The sequence below is a fragment of the Schistocerca cancellata genome, chromosome 2 (assembly GCF_023864275.1).
Source record: "Schistocerca cancellata isolate TAMUIC-IGC-003103 chromosome 2, iqSchCanc2.1, whole genome shotgun sequence".
Lineage (NCBI taxonomy): Eukaryota > Metazoa > Arthropoda > Insecta > Orthoptera > Acrididae > Schistocerca > Schistocerca cancellata.
Window position 1 is genome coordinate 290,038,728 of NC_064627.1, and position 18,632 is coordinate 290,057,359.

The window sequence follows — 18,632 nt, forward strand, 5'->3', positions numbered from 1 at the left end:
CATCTGGCGAACGCGACGGTGCAGTTTCTTCGTAGCAACAACTTTGGAATTATTTCTCACGCTCTCTATTTCGTCTGACCTGGCTCCTAGCGACTTTTGGATATTTCCAACGACGAAAGATACTCTGTGTGATCGTACAAACACTAGTAGTGCCACGGAAGTTACTTCGAGAACTGACGCAAGTTTCACAGTTTTCGTGTTTTAGTTTGAGAGAAAGAGAATCGGAGGGTTATAACTTGAATGTATCTCATAAATTAAAAAAGGGGAATTACCATTGAGAGTATCTGTTAATGAGGCAAATACCAATCAACTGACAACTGCTGCCTGCATTGATTGTCGTAACAGTCTAATGCTGGCAACTGGCTAGCGTACCACAGGCCAATTTCTCCCTACCATAATACACGGTAGGTTTTGATGTGATGTGATGATTATAACTTTAAGATTTTTCTCTTATTTTTCTGTGTCACCTAGCAAGCTTTTTAAGTGTTGTCTGTCCTTGAAGCCTATATGCCCTGCGACTTTGCTATGTAATTTTTTTCTGTACAGCTCTTGGCTTTTCCAGTAGTTGAATATAATTATTAATTTCTTCGTAGTTTTTATATATTTTCCACTTTTTCAAGTTTTTATTTGGTATTCTGGTTTTACAGTCCGGCATGTAGAGATAAATGTACACCCTGTTGTCCGCTATATGTGGCCAGAGTTTATCATCTCATAGCATAGTTTTACTATATTACATTCTTTTCGGCTTTAGTTAGATTCATATTCTTGATATAGTCTTTGAAATTTTATTGTGACAAGATAAGTGAAGTTAGTGTATACAAGCATCAACAACCGATTCCTGTTCGTTTGTACACTTTATGTAATGTGTTTTAGATGTTGTCCAGAAATGTCTATGCTTGGTACTGGAGCACTAAATTTTAAATAGACATCACTGTATTAACACAACACGAGAACAGTTTATCTCTTCGTGTATCAAACGGGAATGATAATATTCTTATACAAGTATAAGGTCTGTCTTGCTAAAAAGTAGTCAAGATAACCTCTGACACACCATAAACGAAAAATTTTGCACTTCAATATTATTTTTTAAGAAAAAATATTTTCATAGAGAAACATGATGATAGCTGATTAGTAATAGCTGACTTTTTGTAAAATTCTTATTACTAGATTATGTTTAAAGAAAATTAACCAACAAGAACAAAATTCCATTTCATGTATAGGATTTTCATTTTCCATTTCCTTAAATCCTTATGTGTACAGGCATTTGTAAAAATTATTCACGCAATTTGCTTCAGTTAATTTTCTCAATTCTAAAGGTGGCAGGGATAAAATACAGGGAGCGAAAGGCTATTTACAATTTTTACAGAAACCATATGGCAGTTATAAGAGTCGAGGGACATGAAAGGGAAGCAGTGGTTGGGAAGGGAGTAAGACAGGATTGTAGCCTCTCCCCAATGTTATTCAATCTGTATATTGAGCAAGCAATAAAGGAAACAAAAGAAAAATTCGGAGTAGGTATTAAAATCCATGGAGAAGAAATAAAAACTTTGAGGTTCGCCGATGACATTGTAATTCTGTCAGAGACAGCAAAGGACTTGGAAGAGCAGTTGAATGGAATGGACAGTGTCTTGAAAGGAGGATATAAGATGAACATCAACAAAAGCAAAACGAGGATAATGGAATGTAGTCGAATTAAATCGGGTGATGCTGAGGGAATTAGATTAGGAAATGAGACACTTAAAGTAGTAAAGTAGTTTTGCTATTTGGGGAGCAAAATAACTGATGATGGTCGAAGTAGAGAGGATATAAAATGTAGACTGGCAATGGCAAGGAAAGCGTTTCTGAAGAAGAGAAATTTGTTAACATCGAGTATAGATTTAAGTGTCAGGAAGTTGTTTCTGAAAGTATTTGTATGGAGTGTAGCCATGTATGGAAGTGAAACATGGACGATAAATAGTTTGGACAAGACGAGAATAGAAGCTTTCGAAATGTGGTGCTACAGAAGAATGCTGAAGATTAGATGGGTAGACCACATAACTAATGAGGAAGTATTGAATAGGATTGGGGAGAAGAGAAGTTTGTGGCACAACTTGACCAGAAGAAGGGATCGGTTGGTAGGACATGTTCTGAGGCATCAAGGGATCACCAATTTAGAATTGGAGGGCAGCATGGAGGGTAAAATTCGTAGAGGGAGACCAAGAGATGAATACACTAAGCAGATTCAGAAGGATGTAGGTTGCAGTAGGTACTGGGAGATGAAGCAGCTTGCACAGGATAGAGTAGCATGGAGTGCTGCATCAAACCAGTCTCAGGACTGAAGACCACAACAACAACAATTTTCTCAAGAGCATTTAATATGATACATATCAGTATGTCTCACTTCCTCCATATATGATTATTATGTAAATTTTTAGTTTTTCATAACTTTAAGTTTCATAAAGAAATATTTTCCACTTACTTTTTTTAGAGTATCTTTATCGAATATCTAAATATCTAATATTATGATATCCAACTGATAGATAATTTAAATTCCTTTCACATTTTGTATCAATAACCTGCAAATAAAATGTTTAGTATTCATTATTACTTACGAGTTTAACGACAGAGACTGTAAAATGGTCCATTTATTTGTGAAGGTATTGTTCCAAATGTTCCTATTCAAAAGCTCAGCCACCAAATATAAATATAAATGTTGTACAAAAATAGGAAATTAGTCAATTACATTATTTATATCTGGAGAGAAGATATGCCTCTGTAGTGTAACCTTTTAAAGTTTTATCAAACAATTTATGTTTCTTACTATTTTTAACTTTATTTATTAAAAAGTTCAGAACATAATTCCATAAGTCTGGTAATTCTGTAAGGAATAATGATTGATTACAAGTAATTCTTAATTCTTATAACATCTCAATGTTACACACACACACACACACACACACACACACACAAATATATATATATATATATATATATATATATATATATATATATATATATATATATATAGGTGTTCTAAATGTAGCATATCGATTTTGGTCCAAAGTATGCCAGAGTGGAAGTCAGTTGCAAAAGAGCCAGCTGCAAACAGGCAAGAGTGTTATGTGTTGCGAAGCAAAATGTGGCTGGCAACATTGTGACGTTGAGCCAACTTGGTGCATTATAGCAACAGCTGCCGCTGCAATATGCTAGCAGAAGGATGGAAGTGTTTAGAGTATATGCCTTAAATATGGAGTATATGCCTTAAATCCTAAACGAACATAGACTGGATCATATAAGTACTCAGTCATTCACGTACAAAAATATTCTCGTCTCTGTATCATAGTCTACACTATGAGTTCTTAAACTCTGGAGCGGCATCCTGAAATGGAGTATTGGGTCCGCTGTTCGACCATGGTATAAGGCAGCCTGCCTTGAGTTACGAAAGCAGCATAAAGCTGCCTGCTAACTGGAGGGAGGTCACAGCCACAGAATTGTCAGCTGCGCAGTTGTGCTATCATCATGGTCACAGTCGGAGATATTGCTGACAGAGGCATTCGAGTCATGCCAAGCTCACTCCTGCTCTTTGTACTATCAGCAATGCCGGACATCTATTGTTTCGCATGAGAGTCAACTGGACACCTCCATCAAACTGTTCCTGATGAACTATGGCCAAGGGCTGGAATAAATAGTTGATTAAGAAAATCTACTGTTGTCCTGAGATCTCATTTCACTCTTCATGTGTGGGAGTCCATGGTTCATCTAACACTGGTGTCAGATCATTGATGTCACCACCTTAGTGTGACATCTGAACCTTCAACCTAAGGTAGACTGAGGCCAAAAATTTTACGTTGTGTTTTGGCCACGTAGAAAAGATTTGATGGTGGTGCATTTTGCAAACTAGATTTTGTTTCAAATAGAGAACCAGTGGATTTGTCTATTTTTAGAGGTAATGGAAGTCACGATTGGTTAGTGCCTGTTAGATATGCACAGTGTAACCTTGATGGCCACACAGCGCAATGTACAGAACCAGCTCGAGTAAAATGTTGTACATGAAATAACTGAGGGCATAAGGCTAGTCAGTGCCAGGACTCGAGATGGCTCAGATTTAGACGTTAGAATTAAATTAATATATTTTGTTTCCTTGTCTTGTGAATGTTAGTTCTCAAAATGAATGTTGTCAGGGGCAAAGCTTCGACAGAAACAGAGATGCAGGTATGTCAGAGCCGGTAGCACTAAGAATGTTGTTAGAAAAGGTAGCACAACAAACATTGGATAATACAGAACTGTGTGGGTTGGTAGAATCACAGTTATCACTTTGGGGTGTAGATTTGTCAGTCGCTAGTTTAATTGCTCCTTTACTGGTAAGGCAATGAGGATGGGCAGGCCTTTGTGAGAGTCCTTGGAAATCTGGCTGAAATGGGAGGTTGGTCTGATAAAGACTTATTGAGTGCTGAAAAACAGAGACTAAGTGTTGAAAGTAAAACGTAACTACTTTATATAGAAGGTCTTAAGGGAGCCACAATATTTGAAGAATTTAAAGAATGGTTAATGCGCAGATACACTATATACTGCCAGACACTATAGGGAACAGTTAGGGGTAGTAGCTGTTGCGGCCACATGTAGTAAGCGTTGCTTCACGCAGTGAAGAATCGCAAAACGGAAGCAGCCGTCGACCGAGGCATTGCAAAGTAAGCGTGGCACAGATAGCCTTGCTGACAGAAGCAGTCTGCCAACCGGCTGACGCAAGGACGCACACAGACCGAGCGCCGAGCGAAGCCTGGAGAGTGCTGAGCAAGGGAAGTGAGGCCACCACGCTAAGTTATGCTGCAATATACCGTGCAAGTAATAACGAGAAGCTACCATCGAGGGTAAAAAACGTCCTCCTGCCAGATATAAATAGTGGAGCGCAGGCAGCAATGGACAGAAGCCATTAGGAAGCAGTTCGGATCTGAGGACGGACGTGGTCCATGTCCAAATGTTCAATCTTCGTAGGTGACGATTCTGGAAGTCTGTTCCAGCTCGCAGGAGTCATCCGTTCGCCGCCAGATGTCAGCTTCAGCTCTGGAGGTCGGCCCGGGTTCGGTCGGCACCATGACTAACTAACTACAGCGAAAACTTCCAGCAGGGCCGGCCGCTGCACGGTGTTGGTCACAGGCGCCGCTGGGGACTGACGCCGGACTTCACGGCAACCCGGCCACGCCGCGTGGTCCGTCCATTACGGGAGCTTGTGGACATCGTGACTGATGGCTTCCCATCCGCTGGTGCAGCAGGCGTCGGCAGCTGACCTCACGGCGACGCGGCTGCCGAGCGGTGACGAGTTCACCTCAACCACAGGGCATCCTGACTTCAGCGGAGCACCGGTGGCCTGAGGCTCCGAGTGCGATCGGCGGCGCGCATTGCGCGCATTGTCGGAGAATCTACTCAGCAGCAGCCAGGCGGAGGGATCCGCAGGGCTGGGCAGCGACGACGAGGGAGAAATTGTAAAGAAAGTTCAATAAATAATTGTTAAACACCACGCCGTCTCAGTCTTTGGCGCAGCCACTGTGTCTGCTGCTAACAAGTACTGCAGAAGTCGTAACAAGTGGCCATCTGACGTAACATAGCTAAGAGGAATACGGAAACTGTGGAACAATTTGCCGATAGGATAAGGAAAATTAATGGAAGTGCTTATGACTTAGGACAGAATGCTACAGTCAATGCTGCGTACAGGGCACTCCGGTTGATGTTTTTTAAGAGGGTTGCATGTGGAAACGTCAAGGCGTGTACAGACAGGGGGTCCGAAGGACCTGCGCACAACAGTGTAGTTAATTATAGAGTGCGAGGAGATATATTTGTTGACTGGAATGCAAGTCCAGCAGTTTCTGTAGGTAATATAAAATTTTTCAGGTGTGGATGAATGGTACATGTAAGGAGGTAGTGTCTCGAGCCTCAGGGTGATGTGAATAAAGTAAGAGGAAGTAACAGTTTTAGAAGTAGAGGACTGGGAAGAATAAGGTATTAAACGCCAATGGGACCCCAGATCCTCTTCTAGTCATTCCCAGTAAGATTGGATGCTACAAAAACTTATGTAAAGGTGGACTGTGCTATAAGAGGAATAGTAGGAAAAAAGAGATGCCGGATGTTATTGCACACAGGGGTGCATGTGTTTGTCGCCAGTAGTGAACTGGTGAAATGCAAGCAATGGTACTGAGTGTATGGAGCAGGTGGTCAAGACGTCACACCTTTAGGATCAGTGGACATAGACTTTTGCCTGGATACGGTTCAGTTTAAACCATTTGAAGAGATTGTGTCACACGTGAGTGGGGGTCACGACATGATTCTAGGATCAGATTTCTTATGTCAGCATTGTGTCGTAATCGATTTTCGGCAACATAGGGTGAAACTTGATAAAAAATATGTTAGGTGAAGCCACTGCATGTGTAGCGATGTAGGGAGTCTGTTGCGAAAGACGAGCCAATTAAACTACAAACGGTCACATGAAGAATTTATTCGCACGACTGTGTACCTAAGGGTACTGGGAAATCACTTTGGATCAATGTTGAGTCTAGCTTTCCGGGAGGAGACATCTAAATGCAAAGACAATAATAGACACCATTTGTCAAACATCACAGGAACCTTGGATCATTTAGGGAATCCAAATATTTTCAGCAATAGATTTGAAGACTGGTTATCACCAGATAGAGGTTGCATCACACTATCGACACAAAAGAGCGTTTTTCGGACCATTCGGATTTAAAAATGCAACTGCAACGTTTCAGGGATTGTTGGATGGAGTACTCAAAGGTTTAAAACCACGGCAATGCTCAGTGCATTTGGATGGCACAGTCATGTATGGGAGTGATATGGAACAGCATAAGCAACGATTGAGGGAAGTACTCCTATGGTTACAAGCAGCGAAGTTAACACTGAGTGTAGAAAATTCTAATTTTGTCATGGAAGAGGTGGCTCACCTGGGCCATATCATAAGTTAGGATGAGGTTAAGACAGACCGAAGATTAATTAGAGCTGTATGTGAAATTCATGTCCCAGAATCTGTAAAGGAGTTGCAGTCTTTCTTAGGAATCGCGAACTATTACCGCCGGTTAGTAAAAGGATTTGCGAATATTGCCAGACATTTGGCATAGTTGTTAAAAAAAAAGGTACTAAATTTGGCGCGGTGGGCTGTAAGACTAAGTGAATTTGATTTCGAAGTCACACAAAAACCTTGGAAGAAGCACGGTAATGCGTATAGCATAAGGAATAGGAAATGGCATAGAGAGAGGATGACTAATGTAAACAGTATTTTAAGTAGTCACAGTTGTGTATGTAGGACGAGCTGCTATTCAGAGAAACCAAGTTGGGACTGTTGGTAGTGGCACCATTGAAGCCAAGGAATAGAGGATCACAATTAGCGGGTCATGGAGGTTGCAGATCTACCAGCAGAAGAATAGCAGAAAGGTATTGGTGGAGGAATGGGCAGACGGACGTAGGGCAGTACGTTCAGAATTGCATAGAGTGCGCATAGAGAGCGGATTTGTGCCGAACAAGAGTTTCACTGCACAGGTTACCTGAAGCATTTGCATCATTCGAATTTCTGGGGACTGACGTTTTAGGTACATTCAGTAAAACACTTAAACGATATAAGTACGTACTCATAAACAAAGAACATTTTTAAAGAAACAGGCAGCAGCAGTGGCACAATCACTTGTGAATAACTGGGTACTGAACTTTGCACTGCCTGAAACAATAGGAACAGACCAGGGAACGAACTTCATGTCAGCTCTGTTCAAGGAATTTTGTAAGTTATTGAATGTGAAGAAGTTAAGGGCGAGTCCTTTCCATCTACAGCAAATGGAAGAATTGAAAGGGTGTATAGGACAATCGGGAATACGTTTGGATACTACGGTGACCTACATCACACAAATTGGGATACCTATATAAAGTACATCTTCTCCACCTACAACTCAAGGCAGCATGTGAATACAGGATATCGCCATTTGGAGTAGTATATGGTCGTAAAATGCAGTCGCTGTTCGACATATTGAAAACGAAGAAAGGGAAAACTGAAGAGTTTGTTAAGGAATTTTCAGAGTGATTATGGAAACTTGGAATAGTGTACAGAGGGCAAATACACGAGCTCTGAAGAAACAGGAAGAAGCAGAGCGCCATACGGCACGAATGACACAGGGTAAGTTTGGTCAGTGTGTGATGCTGTCAACTTTGATTACGCCGAAGGGAAAGACAAAGAAGTTTTTTGCAAAGTATCAGGGGTCATACCAAATGGGAGACACTATGTCACCAGTAAGTGTCAAGGTGCCGTTGCCGATGAGAACGACAGTTGTACATGTAGGGCGGTTGAAATCTTTTCAAGGGAGTCCGAAAGGTTTCCAGGGAAAGGAGATGCGGATCATAAAAGGAGAATGAGAAGAAAGGTATCGGAAGATAAGTTGTGAATGAATGGGAAGATAAACAAGAGGTTGTGAATCAATCTGAAGATAAACAAGAGGTTGTGAATGAAACGATAAAGGGCAACCCGTATGGATTATGGCCTAGGAGCTAGTCATTTAATATTTTTTAAGGTTAGGTGTAGATTTAGGTGTAGATTTAGTTAATTAGTAAAAGCAGCTGCGGAGCAGCAATGATTTTAAGGGGGAGGAAAGTAATAGACATTCCTGCCTGTAGGTGAGCGGAGCAGGCGAGATCATGCGGTTCACAGCGGGACTACTGATCTTCGTTGTGGTGGAAACGTTACAGAACCAACACCTGGAAGCCAAAGTGTTGTAGGAAGGCGTAGTGATCACCAGTGTAATCGCTGGGTGATGCAGGTAGTATTCAACGCACAGGAGATGCATAGCGAAGTGAGAAGATTGGAGGAAGCGTTCGACAAATTCAATCAGAGAACGGAAGGGCACTGGATGCTCAAAAGAAGTGCCAGGGTATGTGAGAGAGTACATAGTGCGTACGAGAAATTAAGGAGTTAGACGACCCAGATACTGGTGGTCATTGCACACATGCAAAGAAACAGGACTTGGATCGACGCTGGAGATCGCCTTATGGAAACAATGCTTGCCACTGTTGATGAAGAAAACATTCAAACGGTAAACTACACCGTAGGAGGGGTTAATCAGTAGAGAAAAGGGGAAAGAGCCGTGAGTGATTGGCAAACTATGCAAGTACGCATATTAAAAGTTTAGAGAAGGCCATATTGACTAACACACGACTACTACAACTGGATGGAGAAGTAATGTGGTACGCTAGAGCTGCAGAAGAGGCAGTTAATCAGAATGTCAGGGAACAAGAAACCGAAGTAGAACTCTTAGGTAGGGAAGTAGTAATGACAAAATGGTTGCAGTGTGTAGAAGTTAGTGTTTGGGAAGCATTAGGGAAAGTAACAAAATTACTGGAGGCTATGCAGCAGGGTGCAAGAGGTCAACTGGGGATAAACCTATTGTCGCCTGAGCGAGGAAAGAACAGAGGGAACTACCGCCGGAGCGGCGGTTGGTTTTAGAACCTGAGCACAAATACTTATCTTTTTATTTCAAGGTAGCCAAAGTAAATGTCAGAACTAATGGAGCGAAAGTTTACATTTCGTTTTCTATACCAGTAGCAGGAAAACAAGGACGTTAAGAGTGCCACACAGTTCACACGCATCCTGTCAAGTGGGGGATATTGAATAAACTTGTAAGAGTGAAAACGCGACGACTATTATTAATTAAAAAAGACGAGGAAAAATGTGTAGAAATGGAAGAAACAAAGTTACAAAATTCCACAACGGGGGAATCACTGTCTGTCCAAATATGGTAATAAGAGAGCGGCAGGATTCCTGCATAGTGAAATTGCTAATAGGTCGAAGGGAGATAAGAGAACGCAACAAAGCAGTGATCGAACTGGAATTGTGCTTTCAGCAGGTAGATGCGCAATGGTTGTACTCTACCTTTGACAAGACAGCAGTAGTGGCTAGTTGTTTCGAGCAGGAGAAGCTAGCGTCAGCAAACAGGCATGAATTAATCGGGAGTGGTTTGTTATCAAATGGAACAGCGTGTGAGATAATGGAACCTACATCGCTAACAGCAGTATTTGAGTGACATCACGCTTGGCCCCGCTTCTTGCGCTGTCAGCAATGCCGGGCGTGCATGGTTTCACAAGAGAGGCAACTGGACGCCGTCACCAAGCTGTTCCTGATGTGCTGTAGCCAAGGGCCGGAATATACAAGTTAACTGAACAAATCTACAGTCGCCCTGACGTCTCATTTTATTCTACATGGGTGCCAATCCATGGGTCATCTAACATAAATGTGAATTCATGTGTTTGCTTATCTACTATTTTGTTTATTCGACTCAAATATTAATTTAAACCTATTTATACATAATCCAATTGAACTGATTCCTTTCATGAAACGTAACTCTAGCCACAATTTTCGAATAAAATACGTAATAGACGACTTGTACCTTTCATGAGGAATATTCCTGCGACGTGTAAGATATCACTGTATGTCTGGTTGTAGCCGTCATGACATCCCAAACCTCTGTTGTATCTCCTTTGAATTCTGAGGACAGCCCAGATGATGGGTACGACGGTGATGGTGCACAGCCAGAGACGTCTGTCAAAGGGCCGTAAAAAGTTATCCCATGTTAACTCCTCCTCCTTCGGCTCCTCAAGGAATAGGATCAGCCTACAACCACAATATAAGAATCATAATATCAGTTCTTGTAAACTACAGAATGAAAATTTATTTCTGAGATAAAAAGATAAATTCATTTGCTTTCAGCTTATGCATCTTATTGTTGTTGTTCTGATAGTCTCCAGGCTGAAGACTGGTTAGATGGAGCTCTCCATGTTGTATCCTGTGCTAGCTTCTACATCTTTGAAAAACTACTGCATACTACATCCTTCCGAAACTGCTTACTGTATTCATCTCTTGGTCTCCCTTTACGATTTTTACCGCGCACGCTTCCCTCCAGTACTAAATTGTTGATCTCTAGGTATCTCATAATTTGTGTTTATCAACCGATCCCTTCTTTTGCCAGGTTGTGTCACAGTTTTCTTTTCTCCCCGGTTTTGGTCAATACCTCCTCATTAGTTACGTGATCTACCCCTTTAATCTTCAGTATTAGTTTGCAGCACCACATTTCAAAAGCTTCTATTCTCTTCTTATCTAAATGTTCATCGTCTATGTTTCACTTCCATGTATGGTTATATTCCAGACAAATACCTTCAGAAAAGACTTCTCAACACTTATGCCCATATAAGATGTTAACAAATTTCTTTCCTTCACGAACACTTTTCTTGCAATTGCAAGTCTAAACTTAATACCCTCTCTGCTTCCGCTATCATCCGTTATTTTGCTCCCCAAATAGCAAAACTCATCTACTACTTTAAGTGTCTCATTTCCTAATCTAATTCACTCAACATCACCTGATAAAATTCTGCTACACTCCGTTATCATTGTTTTGCTTTTGTTGATGTTCATCTTACGTCCTCCTTTCAAGACGCTGTCCACTCCGTTCAACTGCTCTTCCAAGTTTTTTGCTGTCTCCGACAGAATTATAATGTCATCTCCAGACTTCAAAGTTTTTATTTCTTCTCCCTGGACTTTAATCCCTACTTCTAATTGTTCTCTGTTTCCTTTACTGCTTGCTCAATGTACAGATTGAATAACGTCGGAGATAGGCTACAATCCTGTCTCACAGCCATCTCAACCACTGCTTCCCTTTCATGACCCTTGACTTTTATTACTGCCGTCTGGTTTCTATACAAGTTCTTAAGAGTCTTTCGCTCCCTGCATTTTACCCCTGATACCTTCACAATTTGAAAGAGAGCATTCCAGTCAACATTATCAAAACCTTTCTCTAAGCCTAAAAATGCTATAAGTACTGCTTCGCGTGTTCCTTCATTTGCAACCGTAACTTATTAAACTCATACTTAGGTAACATTCACACCGGTCAGCACCTGCTTTCTGTGGAACTGGAATTATTATATTCTTCTTGAAGTCTTAGGGTATTTCGTCCATCTCATACGTCTTTCTCACCAGATGGAAGAGTTTAGTCAGGGCTGGCGCTCTCAAGGCTGTCAGTACTGTCAGTACTTCAGACGGAATGTCACCAACTCCTGCGGCCTTTTTCCGACTTAGCTCTTTCAGTGCTATGTCAAATCCTTGTCGCAGATCATATTTACCACCTTATCTCAATCTATGTCCTCTTGCATTTCTATTACATTGCCTTCAAATTCATCTCCCTTACATAGTCCCTGCATATACTCCTTCCATGTTTGCTTAGGACTGGTTTTCCATCTAAGCTCCTGATATTCACACAGCTCCTTCTCTTTTCTCCAAAAGTCCCTTTAATTTTCCTGTGGGCGGTATTTGTCTTTCTCCTAGTGAAGTATCCTTCTAAATCCTTACATTTTTTGTTTATCTATTCCTGCTTAGCCATTTTGCACTTCTTCTCAATCTCATTTTTTGGTTGAATTTTTATATTTTCTCATTTCATCGATTAAATTCAATATCTCCAGCGTTATCCAAGGATTTCAACTAGGGCTTGTCTTTTTACCTATTTGATCCTGTGCTTCCTTCACTGTTTGATGTCTTAAAGCTTCCCATTCGTCTTCTACTGTATTTCTTTCCCCTGTTCTAGTCAGCCGTTGCCTAATGATACATCTGAACCTGTCAAGAACCTTAGGTTCTTACAACTTTCCAGGTCCCATCTCCTTAATTTCCTATCTTTTTGAAATTTCTTCATTTTTAATCTACAGTTCATAACCAATAAACTGTGGTCAGAGTCCACATCTGTCCCCGGAAATGTCTTACAATTTAAAATATGGTTCCATAGTCTTTGTCTTACTATTATGTAATCAATCTGAAATCTTCCAATGTCTTCTTTCATGGGTCTTAAACCATGTGTTAGCGATGATTAAATTATTTTGTGTTCAAAATTCCGCCAGGCGGCTTCCTCATTCATTCCTTTCCCCTAGTTCACATTCACCTACCATTTTCCCTCTCTTTCTTTTGATACTATGGAATTCCAGTCCCCCTTCACAATTAAATTTTCATATCCCTTAACTATGTAAATATTTTTTTTTATCTCATCATACATTTTTTTCAATCTGTTAATCGCCGCGGAGCTAGTTGGCATATAAACTTGTACTACTGTGGTTGGTGTGGACTTCGAGTATGTCTTATACACTTGTGAAAATTGTATTATCAAAAACCACGTCCGAAATGAATCGAAACTTGCAAAACACTGACGATAACTCTGTAGCATCCATTATTCTGTGCTGTGGTCACATCCTGTGGCCCTGAGTACGGAAATTTGCTATCTAGTGGTTCCACACATGAATCAGACTGTCTGAGGAGCATACTCTGTACGATCTAAAAGTCACACATACGCTTTTCCTAGAGACTGATCACCATGACCTGTCCAAACATCTCATATTGTAGCTGTACACATAAACGAAACATAATAGTACTTGGCTTTACAATTCCTTTTAGTTTTAGTTTCATTCATTGAGATCGTTATTAATGCTGATCCTCCTAGTGAACAAAGGCAGCATGTCATTACTATGTACTATTAATCGTTTATTGTTAGAAGGCTATATTGGACATCCCCAGTGTTTGCATTCAGTTGGGTCTTTTTGTTTTAAGTGTTGGAGTTTTCATGAACGTTTGTGTATGACTTCCGTATGAGAAGGGAAGCTTCTCAGTTTAACCAGGGATGACTTACCTCGAGAAGGTGAGTGGCAGCGAGAAGTCTACAGCACTCTGACGCTCCGGCGTTACCATTATGAGCGCTAACCCGACGTCTAGATGGCCTTTTACCAGTTGCCCCAGGAGGCCTTCCCAAGTGCCGTTCACAAGCCGGTTGCCGAAGAGCTCGTTGCCTTCGAAACTGTACCTGTCCGCAACAGACAAACTCGATGAACCGTAGACGCTCGATGCTGTTGCTCTCAGTACCTCTTTACAAGTTCTCTAGTGCACAACATGAATACATCGATACACCGAGTTGCGCAGACTGCCTAAACTATATACTCCCCCACCTTGCTGATGCATGTTGCACGGAACCAAAGGCAGTTCTATATCTATGGGCGAAAGCGCATACAATGTTGCACTGATCCTTTCGACAGAAGCTGCTGCTTTTGCTCAGACATGTGCCTTCAAGCGATGACGTTTGCAGATATGCATTTCGTAGTTCCCACGGCACCCTAACAAAGTAGGTAAGTCGAGAAAGAAGGTATAATATAACAACTTATCACAAAAAACACGTGTGTGTTTTAACTGACAATATAAATTGAAGCAATGTCTTTTTTATATGAGAAGTAAAGAGCATCGCAACAGCAAAAACGTGATACAGCATGAAACGATATAGGTTCTACATAAAAAAGAATGTGGGCCGCAGGTAACAGAGGAGGAAATTCAAAAGAAAATTAGAACTCTGAGTTCACAGTACTGCACTGATGCCGCGAAGAGAAATGGTGCACACAATGATGATGTTTACGTACGAAAAGTGTAGGAAAATTTTCGCTACTCGACAGGGCCTCCATGTAAAACGAGTGATGGTAGGACAATGAAATTTTGTCGAAATATTTGTAAGAACATGCGGAAGAGGAACAAGCATTAAAATTTGTTTCTTTAAAACACATTTTAATTTCCACACGAGAGGGCTGCACTTGTTAATTATGTACCACGTTTACCTTCCAAGTTTAAATGTTGCTCAATGTGCATCCATGACAGCTCTGAATGTGCTAGAGATACTTTTTCACAACTGTTTGCAGCACTTTTCGAATGGTGTTCCATGGAACGTTCAGCAGTCGTGGCAGAAGTCGATTACTGCTTGAAGACCGCACATTACGTCAAGCATTCTCAGCCATGGCAACAGTGATTTCTGCAACTAATGGCTGTCGTCTTCTACCAGGAGCAGTTCCCAGATCCCAGTTAATTCGAACTTCCGAATCATGTTCTTCGGCCCTGGTGCAGAAAGAGAACCTCTCAGTATTCCTTTCATGAGTCGATAGCAGCAGCACCATTGCTGTTGTTTTGATAAATCAGCTTTAAGAGTAAAGGCGTGTTCACCTTTTACAGACTTATATTGACTGTCTACAAATGTAATGCACAATGACACTTGTGTTTCAACTCAACGTCATGGTAGCAGTACCAGCACCTAACAGCAATTAATGACATTAGCATTGCTAACAGCACAAATCCTGCAGCGCAAAATCTGGGTATCATTCCCATAAAGTTGGGTAACCGTATAATAAATAGTTTTCCTTCTCCACTGGCTAAAAAAGCGAAAGAATAATTATAATCACCCTGTAAAGTTTTTTTGACAGACTTTATTCACACTTGGCGTGGATTCTTAGATTAACCGATAGCTTTGCTTGAAGAATAATTGCTTTCCTCATCAGTGTCCTGTCTCATTAATATCTGTCGCACAAGCTCCAGTAATAATCGATAGTTGTCTTTGCTGTTTCTCAATTGATTTCGAGACGAAATGATGTATCATTGTCGTAAAAACGACAATGATACATCATTCCATATTAATGTAATACTGCCGCCTTCTGAAGAAGACAGATTTAAATCTGTCGAAACCTAGGTAAAGATTACTTTATCAAAAGGAGTGATTAAAAATCGACACAAAAAAATTTTCTAGCATAGTTCTTCATTTTACTTAATGCACAAATCTCAGTAATCGATGTGATTGTATTGAATACTAGAGAAATACAGGGAGAAATCTGGACTATACTGACAAAGTTTTGTCTGTTGTTCACAAATATTTTATGAGTATACTAGTATAAGGGACCCGCTGTCTCCGTGGCTCGTCACATAACAGTTGTCGTTAGTCTCAACTTTTACCCTCGTTTACCTATCTGTATTACTTTTAAAATATCTGCACAACAGTGCAAATGTCGACGTTATGTTCCATGTATCTTGTTTGGAAATAAACTTTTTCTGTTCAGTCATAACAAAATGAGCTGTTTCCACAGGCATAGTAACCACATCACCGTATCTTTTAGGATTGCTGTGCTCTGTGTTGTACCTTCTGAGGACTGTATGTTACAAGGTAACTGGGTTAGCAACTCTAAAAATCTGTAATAAATCGTAATTACATCACTACTCTGTAATGAGCCCTTGGGGACCACTTATCTGTTATGCCAAGATACTCAGAAAATACCCCCAAACAACGTCCGACATTTTGTCGCTGGAATTCGGGTTCAACTTGTATATTACACACCAACAGTAATCACGGATGTTCTCATTTTATTGCATTACACTGCGCATTTCAAAGTTGTGTGCCTGTTTTCTTTCTTTGAATAAGTTCTCTTAGTTGAATTGGACTCCTGGAACCACAATTATCTTCTACCAAAAATTTTGGAAGAGGTGAATGGGGAAGAAAAAAGAACAAACATCATAAATAGTTACACCAGAATACGAAAGAAACATTCCTAGAATCATACTTCCTTTACAATTTGGACCCCTGCCCTTATCGTGACATATTCTTCCTACAAAAACCAAAACACTAAATAGGCATCCTACAATTAGTATTAGCAAAATCTACAGTTTCTTAATCTATGCCAAAGGTGAGTTCATTCCTCACATATTTATCGCATTTAAGTGGCATTATTTGTTGTTATTGAGGGGCTTCAGACTGATTTTAAAACGCTACTTTAAATAACGTAAAATTTATCCGTATAAAAAGTACGTTTTCTCAGAAACCACAGGGAATAAAAATTTGAATAACTATGATTTATAGATCACACATTTCTAACAACTTTACCTGAGGGATTTCTAAGAATTTTTATTAATTTTAAGATAATAATTATTTTTGTAGAAGGTAGAAATGAAAATTAAAAAGTGTTTACACTTTTCTATGTATCTAAGACTCTAATTTCTTTTGGATGTACGAAATAAGAAAATTCCTTTATTAAGATTCCTTAAATGAGTATAACCTGCAATTTTGAGCAAATTCTGGCTAGTAGAAGCTGAGAAAAAGTTCACTTTATTCTTAAAAATTACAGCTTACAGGAAAGAACCATTTAAGTTTTCAAGACATCCCAGCTCCATATGATGGGTTGCCTGCATGCTCTTGCATCTTATCTTGCAGTTTCCCTTTTTCTGCTTTTCTACGATGTCTTATTCTTGTTTCAAAGTCTCTAATAGTCCCCTCTGCTGTCCTAGTCCTTTCTTTATCTAAATTTAGCACTTGTTTTGACGTGAAACGACCAGCAGTTTGTAGCAGTCTTTTCAGAACCTCACACGTTGCAACATTTCCTTCACTGAACGTTTCATCTGCATCAAAGATAGCAAAATGCAGTGTGCTAATTGACACAAACACTGTGTTTAGAATTATAGCCCAATTGTGCTGTTGATGGACTAGTTAGGATTCTGGGTCTGGCTAGGCTGAAGTTCTTCAGTAGGCTTACATCCGACACATCTCTGAAAGTTTCTTTCAAGAATATCACTATGGCCAAGGGTATAGCTTGTTTGTGAACAAATTTCTCACCACTTTGCCGGTGTTTGTTGTATTTGCACTTTGAGTCATTTCCTGGAGGGCATAGCCGGCCGAGGTGGCCGAGCGGTTTAGGCGCCTCAGTCTGGAACTGCGCGATCGCTACGGTCGCAGGTTCGAATCCTGCCTCGTGCATGGATGTGTCTGATGTCCTTAGGTTAGTTAAATTTAAGTAGTTCTAAGTTCTAGGGCACTGATGACCTCAGATGTTAAATCCCATAGTGCTCAGAGCCATTTGAACCATTTGAACCTGCAGGGCATAGGGCATGGATTAAACTTTATGAGGTTTGCACAACTGTAACCAGTTGTGTGTACCTGTCTGTTTAAACACAGCTTGAAGTAAGACTGCCGGCCGGGGTGGCCGAGCGGTTCTAGGCGCTACAGTCTGGAACCGCGCGACCCCTATGGTCGCAGGTTCGAATCCTCCCTCGGGCATGGATGTGTGTGATGTCCTTAGGTTAGCTAGGTTTAAGTAGTCTAGGGGACTGATGACCTTAGAAGTTAAGTCCCATAGTGCTCAGAGCCATTTGAACCATTTGAAGTAAGACTGACCTCTGCAGTCACACACGGTGGAATGGATAAGAGGAGAGGGGGAGGGTGGGGCTATGGTCGCTGCCATCAGCCATAGCGGCATGTTGAACTTAGTTTGCGCGAACAGGCCGTTATACAGTCGTTCTCAAAGTGAGGGGCGCAGAGAGTAATAGAGGGGACTTTAATTGAAATAATTGCATCTCGTATTACGCAAGAAAAATACTTGGCTCTACTGTTCGCTCTAGAGAAAGTTAAATTCAATCCAAAGCATTAGTAGTAACAGCTAGAAACAAATTACCTTGTTTTGAACCAGGGTACTGGCCAGCCCTATAAAACGGACCCGCTTGGTTGTTAGGATTTCTGCTTTCCGTTTTCGAACTACACGTAAAAGGACTACTGACAACCAAATCGCTGCTGTTCTTTGTCGTATGTTTCAGCATGAGATGGAAATAACCCAATAATTGCAAGTCAGCCAGAAACCGTTGTGTGTTTCTACAGTCTCGAGAGAAACACCGTGAAGGATAAAAAGATCCAAGACGCATAGTTAAATAAGATCAAACAGCAACTTAATGACGCCCAGCAGATTTTAGGGTTCTCCATTAACGAATGTCTTTTGTCTTACCGAACCGGCACTGAAGGTAAATT

The 18,632-nt window shown here is 40.7% G+C and overlaps 1 protein-coding gene across 1 annotated transcript in view; it reads right to left on the reverse strand.

Moving 5' to 3' along the window:
* LOC126153472 (probable glutamate receptor) overlaps positions 1-18,632 on the reverse strand; it is a 106,171-nt gene that overhangs the window by 40,433 nt on the left and 47,106 nt on the right. Inside the window, exons 3-4 of the mRNA XM_049916074.1 lie at positions 13,677-13,921; positions 10,407-10,630 (exon numbers count right to left, since the gene is read on the reverse strand). Coding sequence (XP_049772031.1) covers positions 10,407-10,630; positions 13,677-13,921 — 469 coding nt within the window. The remainder of the gene's footprint in view (positions 1-10,406; positions 10,631-13,676; positions 13,922-18,632) is intronic.